This window comes from Anas platyrhynchos, chromosome 13 (genome assembly GCF_047663525.1).
Source record: "Anas platyrhynchos isolate ZD024472 breed Pekin duck chromosome 13, IASCAAS_PekinDuck_T2T, whole genome shotgun sequence".
NCBI lineage: Eukaryota > Metazoa > Chordata > Aves > Anseriformes > Anatidae > Anas > Anas platyrhynchos.
The window spans coordinates 6,548,494-6,564,540 of NC_092599.1; the positions used below are offsets into that span (position 1 = coordinate 6,548,494).

Consider the following 16,047-nt stretch of genomic DNA (forward strand, 5'->3'; position numbering starts at 1 on the left):
TCTGCCTTTCTGATGCTTTTGCCGACATGGCCAGCACGAGATTTGGCCTCTGATAGACACTTACCCATTAGTCAAACATTCGCCTTAGGTGCAGGGTCACCCTGAGGTCTAATTAAGTTTATTGTTTCTAATTAAATTGATTTGAGATCCTTGAACCTTTTAAGAGTAATCATTTATTAAAAAGTTGAGAATTTTTAGCTTCCAGAAAGGAAGGATGAATCGATCTTTCACAGTCTGGTGTTGGTGGTTGAAGCTTTTTCTCATTTACCTTAACCAAAGAAGCAACTAAAAAATTGTTAATCACCTTTGTGAAGGTGTTCAACCTTGGTGTCAGGGTGAAATATATGGAATTATATACACATAAGAACTCAACTTTTAATCAAGAAGAAAAAATGTGAGACAGGGTGTCTCAGCCTGCTCCTGGGGGCATTTTCAGCATCCTGCCGTTCAGAACTGCACAGCTGCACACCAGCATTATTCAAATGAAGTTCAACACTTTTCATTTCTTTGGACTCAATCAACCAACTCAAACATTTTTGCATGGACGACTTGATTAAATGTCAATCAGACATGGCAGAGAAACCTTCAAAATGATCACAACTGCCTAATCTGCTCTTGCCTTTTTGTGCCAAAGTCATCTCAGGTCTTAATAAACCCTAATCAATGCCTACTTTATCTTTACGTGTCAAAACATCCCTTTGAAGCTCTCCTTTGGGCTCTACTGAGGGTCAGGCCAGGTCCTTACACAGTGTGTCCTCCAGAGCTAACAGCACGTTTGTTCACTTGAAGTCTTCAGAGGCTGGGGAATCTTATTGCCTTAGTGCCCTGCTTGTATTGAGCCTTCTGTCATGGGAAATGGAGTCACCCCAAAAGGATTTTGAGGGTCAATTGAAATCTTATTTCCCCAGTCTTCTCTTTGGAGGAATGCCTTTTTTTTTTTTTTTTTTTTTTTTTTTTTAAATTTATATCATTAAAGATAACTAAAATAATTAAAAGAAGAACAAAATGAAAGTTATGGATCGAGGAGGTGTGGGAGATGTGGACTGTGACTGTCCAGTCCCTCTTCCCTCACTCATATTTTGCTTTCAGCATCTGGCTAATTAATAAGTGCTGTTTGACAGAGTGTCTCATTTAAGATAACTAAGAAAACATGACCTTCTCCAAGGCTCTTGCCTTTAGAGCTTGGTAATATGCAACGGATAAATGACTGAGGGGGTCAAGGATTTTTAGCTGGAAGACTTTTTCTCCAAAAAAATAATGCTGACTTGTTGAAAATGTCTTTTTCACTTTGAGGAGACAGGTTTCAATAAAGCTTTTTGTTAACAGTTTGAAATATTTTCAACGTTTAAAATGAAATTGCTTTCCAGATAGCCAGCCTGAGTCATCTTTTTCATATTCAGAGGTAAGATAATTATAAAGCAGGAATTATAATAAGGCCAGAGTGGAAATGGCACTTTGGAAACTAATCTAAACAGATTCAGGCCAGACTTTGTCTGAATTTTCTTTCCCTTTTCAGTTTACATTTCTTTTGTCCCGAGATAAAACAAAGAAATATTTCCAACTCTTCCAAGTGCAAAACCATTTCCTTGCCCAGTTCTAATTGCTCAGCTGAATTAGTGGTAGACAGATCACAGCTACCTTCAATTAATCAGTTCCATGTCTGCTTTTTTCCATACTCTCTGACCCATAGCTCATTCACAGACTCTGTGCTGTGCTGATTTAATTAGCTGGTTAACTCACGTGGCCTGTGAGTGTTTCCTGCTTGCACAGACCCTCTCTTCAGCTCACAATTTGCATACATCTTCTAATTCTCACTTAAAATTCACCCCTTCCAAAAACATTTGTGCCTCTGACCTCCCATGCTGGGGTATGTGTGGGATGCTGGTGTGCTGGAAGTACAAACCCAGCTGGAATAAATTTGCTTAAAAAGCTGAGAGGACTTTCACTGAGATTTTTTGGCATTGCTCACCCAGTTTTAATTGCTTTATAAATTTAATGGAATTAATGGTGGCCACCAGGTGCTAGGCTTGTTGTGGATAAGGGGTATAAAGGCAGTGCAGGGTACCCTGAAGCCCTTCCTTAGGGCAGGAATAGTACTAAGAAGGGGATTCTCTGCAAGTTTTAGGCTCTGATGCAGTTAAGTGGGCAGCACTGGGGATGTTTCCAGAAGTTGCTGCACCCTCAGTGAATCTGTGGGGTTTAGGAGGTGCTGTGGTGGTCCTGCATGGCCTTTTTGCTCTCACGAGCCAGGAAATAGTAAGAAATTAACCTACTTCTTTGCCTGTTTTGTTATTTAGAGGGGCTTGGTGGCTATAAGAGAATCAGGACTGCTAAGGTTTCTCAATTGTGCATCAAAAACTGTTTAAACTTGTGCATTTTGTTGCTGCATCAGTAGAGGAAAGCTAAGGTTTTGGCTCCATAGGAGCAACTCTGGCAGTCTATTCAGAGTTAATAAAAAGTTCAGGTTTAGGGTAAATCTGTAATTCTCCAGTTCCTTTACCAGAAGGAGGAAAAAAAAATATCTGTAAATATATTAAATCATTCTCCTGCTGATTACTGCAGGGATTTTTGCTGCCAGGTGAATCTGCATTTTACAAGGAAGATCACCAGCAGGATAGATGTCTCTGATACGCATCAAGGGCTCTGAAATTGTTCCTCTCAATTGAAGGTGACAAAGAATGTAGGAAAGAATTCAGTCTGCTTTTCTGCCCATCCCAGAACACTAATTTCTTTCTTCACATCAACTTCTTGAAGAACAAGCTATTAAAACTCTTTAAGCTGAGGCTCAGTGCCCATTCAGCCGGATTCCCTGTGTGCCTCTGTACCTGCTCACCCAGGAACGTGCTGTGATCTGCTTTTGTACAGGGATGCAGCCAAAGCACACAGAGGAGGGGGGATTGCTGGAATTCATAGAAAGAAAAATAGATTAGCGAAATGTCTTGTGCTGGAAAGCTGCCCCCTGAGTCAAACACCGTATCTGTGGTTGGATGAGGAGTAACCCTCCCAGGAGGCTGGTGCTGGGCTGTGGGGCCAAGCCAGACTCTGCCTCCTGTGCTCTGCTCCCACTTACTGTGAATAAAACCCTAGCAGCCAACTTACAGAACTCATTTTGGAGAGCTCTGGCTTTATTTCTAGCCCATAACCAACAGGATTGTCACTTAAGAAGCCGTGTTGATATGGATCTGCTCTCATCAGGCTGTGCAGGCAGCAGCCATGCCAGGGCAGACGTGGGGAGCGAGCAGCCCTGCTGTAACTGTGTCACTGGGAGCGATAAAACCCCACCGAGCAGGGCTCGCAGGCACCTAATGAGAATCAGATGCAGTGCAGGATAGGCCACGGGCGTGCTCTTATCCATATGCACAGGGAATTATGTACATAAACAGTATAATTTGGTTTTACATCCTATTTTTCATCCTCAGCTTCAGGAAGAAATGAGTTCGTTGCTGGCTGTGCGTGTAGGGGAGCTCAGTGGTGCATGCGGCGACTGCTTGTGCATGATAAACACACCTTGTTCCCTCTGGGATGGGGTCTCTGCTCCTGGTGGCCCAGAACAAACATCACGATGTCTCTTAGGCAAAGAGCAGAGATGGGGCTGGAAGGAGGAGGGAGCCCAGCAGCACCTGGGGTGGGAGAGGAGAGCGTGGGTGCCTCGGGCACAGCGTGGCACTGCCTGATACAACTGCCCTCCTTGCCTGGCCATACCTGAGGCTGGTGGACAGAGCTGCAGTGCTGAGAGCTGTGCGATCGAGATTTGTGTTAATTATCTACCTGCCTGTGGAAGCCTTAAAGATCATGATTAAGGGCAAAGAAATGACGCTCAGGGGATATTTTAATGAAGAGAGAAAACTCTCTACTTTGTCTCGCAAGTCACTTCTTACATTAAACCTTCCTGGGTTTTATAATTAGAAATTTAATGTTTTGTGAACTGTGGTTCAGGTTCTGTGGGGAAGAAGGTTTATTGCTGTTATCTTCCCCCCTTTCTTAATCAATGGTCCCCCCTCCCCTCGCTGGTTAATGACAGAGCACTTACACCCACCTTGTCTCACCGAGGAGGTTTAGCTCTACAGGGCTGTGTGTGTGTATGCACACATACATTATGTAATAAAATCTCCATCCAGGCAGTTGGTGAACCAGAACTAATGCAAGTGCTTGGCCTCTGGGAGGCGGAGGAGAGGGCGATGTGAGGGCTGCAGGCACCTGCATGTCCCCTCAGGATGTCACCTCCTGGGGGCTGCCACCCCCTGCCTGGTGGGGGCTGCAGTGATGGGCAGCATGGTGTGAGGGTCCTGCCTGGGGCAGGGACTGCCTCCCCCAGTTGCTGAGGCACCACGCAAAGCATTTAATAAATAATGCGTTTTAGAGGCAATTATGTAATTATAGCTCTGCTGTCCTCCCGAGCTGGGTTCACACCAAGCTCTCAGGCAGAGGCAGGATTTGTGTTGCTCTCTGTAAGGCTGATTTGTTAAAATAGGCTCTTCCACTACACATTTCTTCCTCCTTTTATCCTAAATCTGGGAAAACCAGAGCTTTTGCTGCTGCCTGTGCTTGCATGGGCTCCTTGGGAGGGCACCCACTTATTCTGCAGCCCCTAATAGTGACAGCTGTGTCCCAAGCCATGCATAAGCATTGTGTTTGGGCATGCAGGGCTCCCCATTTCAGCAGTAAAATTGCTTGTGGTGTGCCTGAAGGAGCCCTCCTCCCTCTCTCGTGCTGTGCTGGTGGGACAGTGCCATCAGGGGAAGTGGCACAGGGAAGAGTCAGAAAACCTGTGTGGCTTCAGCTTGGGATCAATCAGGTTAAAACCAACCTGATGGGACCTTATTGTGCAACTTGGGAGCTCAGGTGACTACCTGGGGGGAAAGGAGTTTCTTTGCATTTTGTGGCTTGCAAAAGGTGCAAGGCCACAGCTGTAGGGGTAGTGCCTTTGAGCAGCTACCAGCCTACCCGATGCTTGGCTGCAGGAGATGTGTGACCACACGTGGGTTTCTCAACACTCAGAGCTGGGTTTCAAGCCCAGGAGCAGACTTGTTGGGGGAAACATTTGGGGAACAGCTGGTATCAGCTATTGCTGCTCCTCCTTGTCCATGGGGAGGGATTGCATTGCTGTAGATTACTCGGTTGGCAGCAGTCCCTGTTCACACCCCGTGTCTTGCTAAAACTGTGGGCTGGGAATGGAAGATGTGGAGCATCAGGACTGGCTTTATGCCACCTGGGAGTTGCCTGTGTGGAGGAGCCCTTGGGTACCATTTGGGTGAGCTCTCTGTGAGCCTTTTACTGCCTGAGAAGCTGGTGGTGAGGGATGAGCGAGCCTGGATCTAACCCACCGTGATCTGTATAGAGGAAATCTGGATGCACCCAGAAGGAAGGAAGAGAAATTAGGACAACAGAAGTTACTGGGCTGAAAACTTAATTAACATGTTGCAAAATCTGACCTGAACTTGGGCTCTTTCCCTTTCTTTTCTCCATTGTCGCTTTTGGTTTGGTTTGATTTTTGATTTTTCGTATTACTGCTCAGGATAAATTTCGCTCCCCTATTAGGAATAAATTATATCAGCTAAATGTCAAGCTAATGTGTTAATTCTGTTGCAATGCAGTGGAAAATCATATAACAGGATTCCCCCTGCCATGCACCTTCCTCTGATTCACTCTGTGGCTCGGCTAATGGCTCTGCAGCACAGTAGATCTCGAGTAACTGAATAGCAACCAGAAAGTTTTCTTTTTATTGCATCCATCTGCTGCCCTGGGATGAGGAGCAGCTCCTTGTGCTGCATCTATAATAACACATCCGTTGCTGTACGGGGTACTGGCCCCTTCTCCTTGCTTTCTCTGACAAATAAGCAACAGAACGGCAAATAAAGCTGTGGTTGTCTTTGTCAGCTCCAGCTCTTTGTGCTGCAGGCTAGATGAAATACCCACACAATCATGGCACCATCCCATATTTATTTAAAAATATTAAACTATTTATAATGGAGAGGTCATCAGCATGCTGCATTCATTAGTGAGGGCTCCGGGGAAGAGACAGCAGTGAGCAAAAAAATACAAACAGGCTCTACACAAAAGAGGGAGCAAAGAAGCATCCTTTTGAAATGTCAGCACTGAGCAGCAATTAAAAGCAGGAAGACTGAAATACATGGGGGTTTCAAGAGGCTGAGGACCACTGCCAGCCCTGGCTGGTGGGAGTCCTGTGGGCTGTAGGATGGAGGATTGGGTCTGTACTGCTCAGGGAGATGTATGTGGATTTGCCTTATGAAGGAAGGATGGAATTGGTCGTTGTGGAGGATGCTGAGCACTTCCCTGAAGGCTGCACACTGGTGAACACAAGCTCTGTGCCCAGCATGGGCTGGAAAATGGCACATTGGGAAGAGGCTGCTCTGTGCCAGGATGCTCAGAAGCTGCCAGCTGACCTTGTACAGCGCTTCTGGGCATAACGGGGCAAGTGTGTGTTAGGGTCTGATGATAAAAGAGGGGAGTAGGGGATGTGCTGTCTCTTGGAGAGTGTTTCCAAGCAAACAGCAGTTCTTCCAGTAACAATGTTTGAAGTAACTTAAAGCTACTGCAGTGGTTTTATAGCTCTCAGTTCCCTTCATTACATCTCCCGTTGAAATGTGTTCAGAAGAGCTCTTACACCTTGAGCGAGGGCCGCCCAGTCCCTGCTGACTTTGCATGCAGGCAAAAGCTAAATGTGGCACTGAAGCTAACATTAGGATAATGAATTGGAAGAGGTCAGAACAGATGAGGAGATGAATATTTCATCTTTGGCTTGCCATGCCCTTTCAGAAATTAATTAGCATTGGGCAGTTGTGTGGCACTTTTCCTTCTATATTTTTATCATTCTTTTTCTTAAATAGGCATGGATCTCATCCAAAGCCCAAAGTGCTCAGATGGGCTTTGGAGCTGTCCTCACATCTTTATACTTGAAGCTTCTCAGGCTGCCTTCCGAATACAGTTTTTAAAGGTTTCTCACTGCAACTTCTTTCTTACCTGCTCACAAGATTTTCATGTTTTTAGTAACAACAAAGTTGCTGCCCTTGCAAATTGGCCAGACCTAAACCCTGAGCTGTATTTTCCTTCCTTCTCCTGCTCAGCTGCTTTCCCCTACCTGGTTTCCGCCTTCTTACCCAAAACATTCTTCTTCCCCTCACTGAAACTCCAATAAACATTTCCCAGCTCTTAGGGGTCCCTGCAGACATGGCAGCTGAGGATCGTGCTTTCCATTTTCCACCCCATTGCTGGGCTGAGAGCATTTTATTTTAATGTAGAATTTTGTGGGAATTCCTAGGGGAACTTTTCAAGTCCATATTTCCTTGTAGTGCTGCTGCTGAATCATCCAGGAACTGAAACTTGCTTGGTTGGATAGCAATGTGTTTTTATAAGTTATCGACATGCTGAAATTGGACCTCGTCCAAAGCAAACCTTCTACTCTGCCTTGAGTCTAATCCCCGTCATACTGTGGAGGACGAACACGACTCATCTCCAGCCAGCAGAGCTGTATGTAGGGCCTGGTGACACATAGAGGCGATGGAAAAGAGGACTGTATATGCCAGGAGCAGCTTTATAACCAATGTCATAAGAGTGCAAGGATGATTCTCTTGTTTTAGATGTTGTCTACAAGGAGTAATTGGGGAGCAGCAGCTCACAAGAGCAGGCACCAGTAGTTCCTGGCTGGTTATCCTCCGGTGGGCTGCTTCCTCCCAGTTCTGGTTCTCTGCTGGGCAGTGAACTGTCTGTCACTGTGCAATGCGGTTCTGTTTCCATGGATCCAGATCTTCAAATAAAAGCTCATTTGATACAAGTCAGGAGTGTTAAAACTTAATTCTACTGCAGTTAAAAAAAAAAAAGATGAAGAGTAAAATAGTGCTGAGATGTGGCTCAGATATATGAGAGGCAGTCTCCAGCCTCCTGGTGCCATATGGATGGGTTTCTTGCATTGGGCTTTGCAGCCTTGGGGTTGTGGAAAGCCTCCGTGACCTCGTGCTGAGGGCTCAGCATGGGGAGTTGAGCTGTCCCTGCAGTGTGATGACAGTATTTGGGTTTGTCCCCGTTGCTGTAGCTGCCTGTGATGGGTCTGGCAGGTGGCAGTGGGCCGGGCAAGGCTGTGGATGCCTCAACCTCCGCTGGTCCGAGTAGCAAGGTGGGGCTGCTTCCTCATGGAGCCTGCCAGGGACGCGGTTCATCTTTCACGGCTGGCTGACGGCACTAGTGCTGCTGCCAGGGAGAGATGGCGTTCAACCAGTTGCTCAGCTTCCTGCTGCCCTAGGCCCTGCGGGCACATCACAAAACCAGTCCCGTGACTTAGCGGCCTTATAGTGCTGGCGGGCACCCCAAGGACACCGCAGGCCAGACCTCCAGTGCCATCACCTGTGGAGGAGCTCAGGAGGCCATGACTATTTCCTGAGTGACCTGTGGGCTGGGTGAGCCTCAATGGGGCTTTGTGCCATTTCCTCCATCTCTTGGCTGGTTTAGGCCTCACAGGGGTAGGAGGCTGGGTGAGCTCTGTGAGAGGAGGATGAGACCAGTGGCAGGAGGAGGCCACTGGTCTCATCTATCTCGCTATAAGTTGCCCTGAGATAACATGTCCATGTGATGGAGGGAAAACCTGTCAGCGTGCTGACTGCGAAATAAGGAAGGAAGCTTGTAAATACCACACCGAGGGGGCCGGCATGTTCCGTGAGGACAGGCTGGCGCTCGTACAAGCCCTCGCGCTCCTGCTTGCTTCTCGCTTTGCTCATCTGCCGCCCAACTGGAGTTTATTTGTTAGCACTTCTTCCCGAAGCTCGCTCCCGGCAGAGCTGGCTTTCATCTCCTCACCGTGCTGCAGAGAAATGCGGGGCTGGAGCAGGAAGGAGCGCACAGCCAACGCTCCAGGATCTGGCCCAACGTACTTGGGTGATGATGCTAGGAAAATAGAAAGCAAACAATGCTGTAGGAATAGCTTAGCCCACATACAATATACGAGAGCTGTTCCCATGATGTTTGCTCAGTCCCTGATTAATTTAGCGCGCAGGATGGTCTGGCAGATTATGCAGCGAGACATGCTAATTTGGGCCTGTGGTTCATGTGAAAGAATTACGCCAGTCTGGGAGACAATGCGAGCTAATATTAGGACACCAGGCAGGGAGTCAGGAATCCGAAGCCTGACTGCCACTGACCTGCTCCCAGGCCCCGAGTCCCTCTTTGGAGCTGGTTGGAGAAGAGGAGCATCTCCCTTGATGTTCACCAGAGTCAGCCCTGGGAGCCGTTCATCCCAGCCAAGGCTTCTGGCCATTATTGTATATAAATAGCAATGATGATCATAATCTTTCCATAGGGGGTAAGGCACTGCAGGGGTAGCGCCTCGCATCCAAGATGCTGCTTTTTTTGGATCAAGCTTGAATGTGAAGTAGATGCTGCTTTAGCATGAAGATGCTTTTACAGGACCAGCAAAGAGAGAGTAGATCAGGGCCATTTCTGTGAAGATACAACACCAGACACCGCAATGAATTCTTCTGCTTCGCTGCTTCAAAAAGCAAGACAGGGTTGTATATCTTCCAAATCACTGAATGATATCTTGTGGTGTGTTAATTGGCTCTGCTTCTGAGAACATTTATGTGTGTGCTCAGCCTTACACATGTGGCTTGTCTGATGCCTGTAAATCACTCTCACGAGCAAAGCAAAGCCAGTCCCCAGATGGCTGCAGGATCAGGGCCGTGCTGCTGCCTCGTCTGTTGTGGCTTTTGCCAGAATTACAAGTGTGACCCAGAGAGGGACCTCCCAGCTACTTCACTGCTGAAGAAAGGGTGCGTTGGTACTGCTCTGGGGGAACTCTTCCCCAAATCCTTGTCGTGGCTTGTCATCATGCCTCATGATGACAAGACACAACTTAATTTTTTTCTCTTTTAATTGTATTGAGGGCACCTGGACTTTTTTTTTTTTTTTTTTAAGAACAAAACCAGTTCTCTGTCATTGAAATCTTCCTCCTTGTCATTTTCTACAGGGAAAAGGGATTTCTAATGTTTGTTCTGTACATAGTATTGCTATTAATATTCTGGGCTTTGACTCTTCACATTTGAAAAAAATCCTGCATGGGAGAGGTGGCAGGCAAGACACTGTACTGCCTGAGTCCTCTGTGCCAGTTAGTTTGGAGAAGCAGAGCCTTTGTGTCTAGTTTTATTGTCAAATGAACTCATGAGATGGACACCTCTGAGAACGAACAAAGGAGAGGATGGGACTTTCAGGGTCTGAACTGAAAGTGGGCAGTGTTGGTGTCTTAGGCAGCTGCTGCTGAGTTCTAATGGCACAAATCAGAGGTAAGCCCTTCTTTTTCCAGAAGCAGAAAGGGGGAGGCTTATCAGCTGACACAGATGAGCTAGGATAGCTTATCTTAGCAGGACAAAGCTATTGTCTACTGAAAAGTCCCTCTTAGCTCATGTGGGCCCATTAAAATAGCAAAAGAAAAATTCCCAGAGAAGAATGTGAAGTGGTAAAACTTAATATGTACCAGACTAGGGGCAGGAACTTGCTCCTTCTGTGACGAGATCACAGACAAGAAAGACTAGAAAAGTCAGGATTTTTTTTTTCCATTTTGAAACTATTAGTGGTAAATGCTCCTATGTGTACCAGACCTCCACTCCCACAAAAGCTGCCCAAAATGGATACCGTGGGGAGGTTTCCTTCAGGTTTCTTTTGGAAAGTTGAAACATGTGGCAGGCTCAGCCTTCCCTCGCAAAGTAAATCTGATCCTTAATATAACCAACAGGCTGTGCCCTATCCCCTCCGCTCTGGACTTCTTGGGAGCTTTACAAGGCTGGGAACAGACTGACTCGGTCCTTGCCAAACAGCCGCACCCACGGCAATCACATCCTGGAACGGCAACGGCTTCTGCAGGGAAGATGTGTCTGAAAGCAACTAATGAACTCAGGGGCACAAATGCTAATGAAAGTTAACGAGATCCACGCTCCTTCATGTGTAGGATTTTTTTTTAAAAAAAAATCGTGCTCTTTAAGATGAATGCTGGTTTCATGCTCTCTGCGGGTCACCCCGAGGCCCACATCCAGGTGGCTGCTCCCTGCCCTTGGGTTTTGCCCAAGAAGTGTGACAACATCCCCAAGATGCCCTGCCTGCTGTGTTATTTAAGCTGTACGATATGACAGAGCATGTTTTATGGAGCCATTAATTTATGCTGTGGGTGACTTTAACCACCCAAAAGTATATTAATGGCCCTATGAAATACACCCCGGAGTGTCTTAATATGGTTATGAGATTGATCTTCAGCTTTATATGCTGCTGTGTGTGAAATTATTGAAATAAATTTGTAGAGAAAGGTGATGTGGTGGATCCCAGCAAGGGGTGAGCTGCCTTTTTCTTAGGATCCTGCGGTCGCAGAGTTGCTCGGTGTCCTGTAGTACATGCCATGGGCTGGAGCAGCATCCCTGCCAGTGGGATGCTGGTGAAGTCCTGTTCAAGGCGTTGCCTTTCGGGATGGAGTGGCAGTACCAGCTTGTAGAGAAACCTGGACTCCATGCAGAAAACTTCTCTCTGGCAGGAGTGTGCTGGGATTGCTGTGAACAGCAATTCCTGTTTGGGAAATACAGCAAACCATGACTTTCCTACTGATAGATGCTAGCAGCATGAGTGTACCGACAGGAAGCCTTGATGTCAGGAAGGCTAGACCTTGTTTAAAGTCTCTTTTTGTCTATATGCTCAGGGTTTTTGAAGCCTCCAGGCCTATGATGTCAAAGTGGGTTTGGGTTTTAGCTGGAAATTAAAAATGAATTCTGCTGTATTAAGTAATCTGTGCTTTTTTTTTTTATAGCCTTAATCATTATGATCTTTTTCAATGCTTTCTGGTGGGACTGTATGGCTCTGAACTCTGATAAACCCACAAAGTTCTCAGTAACTGAATGTAATGTTTCATCCCAAAACAAGTAAAAACCATGGTTTTTCTCATCAAAACTTTGAGAACTTTGACCCATTGTAAAATCCAGGACACAGCGTAAGATTTCGGAGATGCTTATGAGACCAAGACTGCGGGTCAACATCCTCTCTGAAAGAACCATTTTAGCTGCTATTTTGTATTTGCAGAGGGGCTCAAAGTGTGCAAGCCTTCCTCTGAAGGAGGAAGAAGGCATCATCCCAGGTGAAGCTTTGTTAATTAACGTTTATAAAGCACTTAGAGACCCTTGCAAAAAGCAGGGCAGGTAACCAGAACTGCAGTTCCCTACTGGATGCAGCTGGCAGAAGATGGAAGGAAGTCAGTCAAACACAGCATGCATGGAAGAAAACTGAAGGGACAGCTCTAAAATCAAGAGAAACTTCTGGCTAAGCTTTGCAGGTTTGTTAATTACTGGCAAGAACAATTTTGGGAACATGGCGGCCCAGATGTGAGCACAGCGGTAGGATTAGGACAGGTACAGATCACACGTACATTACTGTTGCAGTGTTTGTGAGCAAACAAAAAATGGCCCTCAGAAATCTGTCATATCATAAATTTTATTAAATTGTTTTTCTAAATGGTGTTTTTTGATTATTTCCCCCCGAGGCAGGAGTGGTGCTGCGGGATCTGGTCAGGGCAGTCACAACGCATGCGATGCTCACATGGGTCCCAGCTGAGTTCTGGCTTTGTGGGGCTGCCACATCACATCCCATGGCGATAAAAATGTCACACCCAGGTCTGGCCGTGAGCAGGAGGGAGCCTCCCTGGGCTGTGACCTCAGACGAGTGACACAACCTGCAGCTGGCATGCAGCTGAGGCATAAACCCTTCCCTTCGGCCACGCTGCTGCCTTTATTCCCTGGAGGATTTAGCCTGACTGCTGATCCAGCTTTTACTGGTCAAGGCAACATAAAAAGCGTGCCCTGATCTGAAAAGTGACAAACTGGGTAGCTGGTTACAAAGCCAGCCAAAGCAGCTGAAAGGCAGCTACGGCTGCTGCCAGCTAGAGCATCAGCTCAGCTTTAAGTGTGAAAAGTGGTAAAGCCTTGAGTAGAAAGAAACCTTCCAGAGAGCTGGAAGGAGCCAGGCGCTGGGTGCAGCAGAGAAGTTGGATTTCAGGACTTTTTCCTGCATTTCCCTTCATTCCCAACTTCATGAGCTTGAGAATCCTGTGAACTGTGCTGTGTGGCAGTGGGCAGAGCGTCCTTGTTCCTGGTCTGGGGGTGGCTGTGCCACCCTGACCGCAGCATGTGGCTGCAGAGCGCTGCCTGCAGCACTGGGGATTTGGTGAGGCAGCTGTGGGAGGGAGCTTGGCTGTGGGGAAGTGGTGATGGGGATGCTGGGTGTGAGGGACAGGCTTCCCTCCTTCCTCTGGGACAGCTGGAAGGGCAGGGAAGGCACTGCTGTCACCCACTTTTGGGGTCTGCATGCCCCAAGCTGCCACCACTGCAGATCATTTGGGTACACGCGTGGCTGGAAAGATGTGGGGTGAGAGCAATGTGGGCAGCAGCAAAAGTCCCCAGGCTGTGCCAGCAGGGAGCCCATGAGGGCACCGCGGGGAGCAGGACGGGGCTCTTTGTTTCCCTGGGTCACTTCTTAGCCCCGATGAGCAGCGAAATAGGGCAGGCTCACATCTGACAGCTGAATTCCTTGCTGGAAGGGGTTCGGTCATGCATAAACCGCTCGGAACGAGGCCTGGCTTTCAGGTTTGGAAGCACGGAGCACGACCTGGAAGGGACAGCTGGCTGCACACACACACACTTATTTCCCCTGTTGGAGTTTTTGCAGTGGCTCTGGGTAACTTTGGAGAGCTGGGGCCAAGGGCAGCGGGATGGATGGATGCAAGGGTGGAGGGACAGATGCCTGTCTTCCAACCCAGCATAGCTCTGACCAACTGAATGGGAACCCAAACTGCCCAAACTTCGGTGCTGCCCTAAGTTGAAGCCCCCAGAAGCGGAGAGCAGAGCCCGGAGCATCCCCGCAGCGCTGGCACCACGCGGGCAACTTTTCCTACTGTCCCCCCGCACCGTGGGCATCGCGCCGGGGCTGCAGCCCCCCGGGACCAGCTCAGGACCCTTCCCTTTTCCCTTCCCCGACCCTCGGGGGCCCGGCCAACCGCGGGGGGGGCGGGGGGGCTCGGTGCGGGGCCGGGGGCGGGGATGCGGGCGGGGGCCGGGCCGGGGCGGGCCGTGGCAGGGCGCAGGCGCCGGCGGCGCGGAGCGGGACGGAGCCGAGGGGAACAAAACAAGCGGGGGGACGGCGGGCACCGGGCGGGGACAGCGGGGACGGGGAAGGGGCAGGGGGAGAGCACGGCGGGGCCGGGGCGGCCGGGAGAGGGAGGGCGAGGAGGAGCCGGGTCTGCTGTTGGGGAGCTGCTGCCGGAGCACTTTGTGATTTTTTTTTGAAATTTTTTTTTTCTTTTTCTCCTTTTTTTTTTTTCTTTTCTTTTTGTTATTTTTAATTTTTTAATTTTTATTTTTTAAATATTTTATCTTAATTTTTTCTTTTTTCATTTTTCTTTTTTTTCCCATTTTTTTTTTCATTTTCCTTTTTTCCTTTTTCTTTTTTTTCTCCCTTCCGTTTTTTCGTTTCGACTTTTCCTTTCCGCTCCAACTTTTACCTCCCGTCTTCCGATTTTTAATTTTCCGTTTTCCATTCCCCCCCCTCCCCCCCCCGCCCATTTTTTTATATTTCCTTTTTAAGCGGCGCGCTCCCTTCCGCGGCCGCGCAGCCACGCTGGGGAGGGTGCCGGCGGCGGGGATGCCTTGAGCGGCTGGCACGGCTCAGCACGGCTCGGCTCAGCTCAGCACAGGGCTCTGCACCGTCTGGTCTATGAAGCATCGGCTCTGCACCCCCGCGCACCTGCTTAAGCGCGCAGCGCCATGGCGCGGGTGGTGCAGAAGAAGAGCCACTGGGCCGGCCGGGTGCGGCAGTGCGCCCTGAGCAGGGGGCCGGGGGGGCAGCTGGGCTTCGTGCTGCTGGGGGGCGCGGAGCACGGCGAGTTCCCCTACGCGGGCGCGGTGGTGGCGGGGGGCGGCGAGGAGGCGCTGAGCGAGGGGGAGCTGCTGCTGGAGGTGCAAGGGGTGCGCGTCTCCGGGCTGCCGCGCTACGACGTGCTGGAGGTGATCCGCAGCTGCCAGGAGCCCATCGTGGTCAAGGCCGTCAGACAAGGTGCGAGGGGGAAGTGGTGGGGTGGGTGGAGAGGGTGGTTGTGCCCTTCGTGGCACCGTGGGGTGCTTTAGGAGTGGCTGGGGGAGCCACGCGTGGCCCCGTGGGCACGTTTGTGCTCCCCGTGGCCGTGCGCCGAGGTGCCCACGGAGATGTTGCACCCTCACTCAGCCCGGAGTTGTGCCCTAAAGCCCAGCAAGTGACTTCCACCATGAGGACACTGCTGGGGGTCCTGGGGCCAACGTGGGCAGAGGTGCCCACCTCCCGCCTCCGAGCATCCTTCTGGGCTGCCATGCTGCTGGGTGCCGGCTTGACCCTGCTCCAAAAAGTGCTGGTGGGCTGCCACCCGCAATGAGGGGACAGCCACACACCTATGGCAGGACCCCTGTCCCTTTGGGTCCCTGTCCCCTCAGCCAGGGTGCACGCAGCAGGCAGGTGAAGGTGCTCCAGCCCCTCAGCACGGCTCTGCTGGGAAGTTTGGAGCCTGTGGGATGGCCCCAGCCGAGTGCCAGACCTCCGAGAAAACCTCCAAGAAAACTGTCCTCTCCGGAGAAATGCCTGTGCTCCCTCCTGCGTTTTCTCCGCTTGATTGGAAAGCGAAGAGGGGAGCGCCCAGGACGGAGGGGGAGAGGAAGCTGGGGAAAAGTATGAGGAAATGGGGCAGGTTTTCTTGTGTGCTGATCGCTTTAGCAGGTGTTAAAATGCAGCCTGCGATGTTGCAACGGGAGCGGCGGCGGTGGGTGACGGAAGGTGTGGGGGTCGTTCCCCGCAAGGAGTTTGCCACTAAACTTTGGGTTATTTTGGAAACGCTGCTTAGTGTAAATAGAAACTTGTCACAGGAATACACCAGAAAGGACAGAATTTGATTGGAAATGTGCCTTAGCTCTGGGAGGGTCAAAACGAGAGGCAGGCAGCTGGCTTTCAGCATGCTGGTTGGGCTTACCTGGAACGTGGGAGAAAAGGCTGAAA

The 16,047-nt window shown here is 49.3% G+C and overlaps 1 protein-coding gene and 1 long non-coding RNA gene across 30 annotated transcripts in view; both read left to right on the forward strand.

Annotated features, from left to right (window-relative positions):
* Positions 1–1,993: 1,993 nt before the first annotated feature.
* On the forward strand, positions 1,994–11,761 carry LOC110351254 (uncharacterized). The gene is made up of 2 exons (XR_002398439.4): positions 1,994–2,256; positions 10,736–11,761. It is a non-coding gene; the product is annotated as an uncharacterized lncRNA (long non-coding RNA).
* A 2,417-nt stretch (positions 11,762–14,178) lies between these two features.
* MAGI1 (membrane associated guanylate kinase, WW and PDZ domain containing 1) overlaps positions 14,179–16,047 on the forward strand; it is a 320,740-nt gene continuing 318,871 nt past the window's right edge. For 7 of the 29 annotated variants that reach the window (XM_072044594.1, XM_027467696.3, XM_027467700.3 and 4 more), the window contains exon 1: positions 14,189–15,081. In XM_072044594.1, the coding sequence (XP_071900695.1) occupies positions 14,793–15,081 (289 nt within the window). In that variant the 5' untranslated portion in view covers positions 14,189–14,792. Of the gene's footprint in view, positions 15,082–16,047 lie in introns of all 29 variants that reach the window. The other 22 variants (XM_027467698.3, XM_027467699.3, XM_027467709.3 and 19 more) reach the window with 9 other exon arrangements.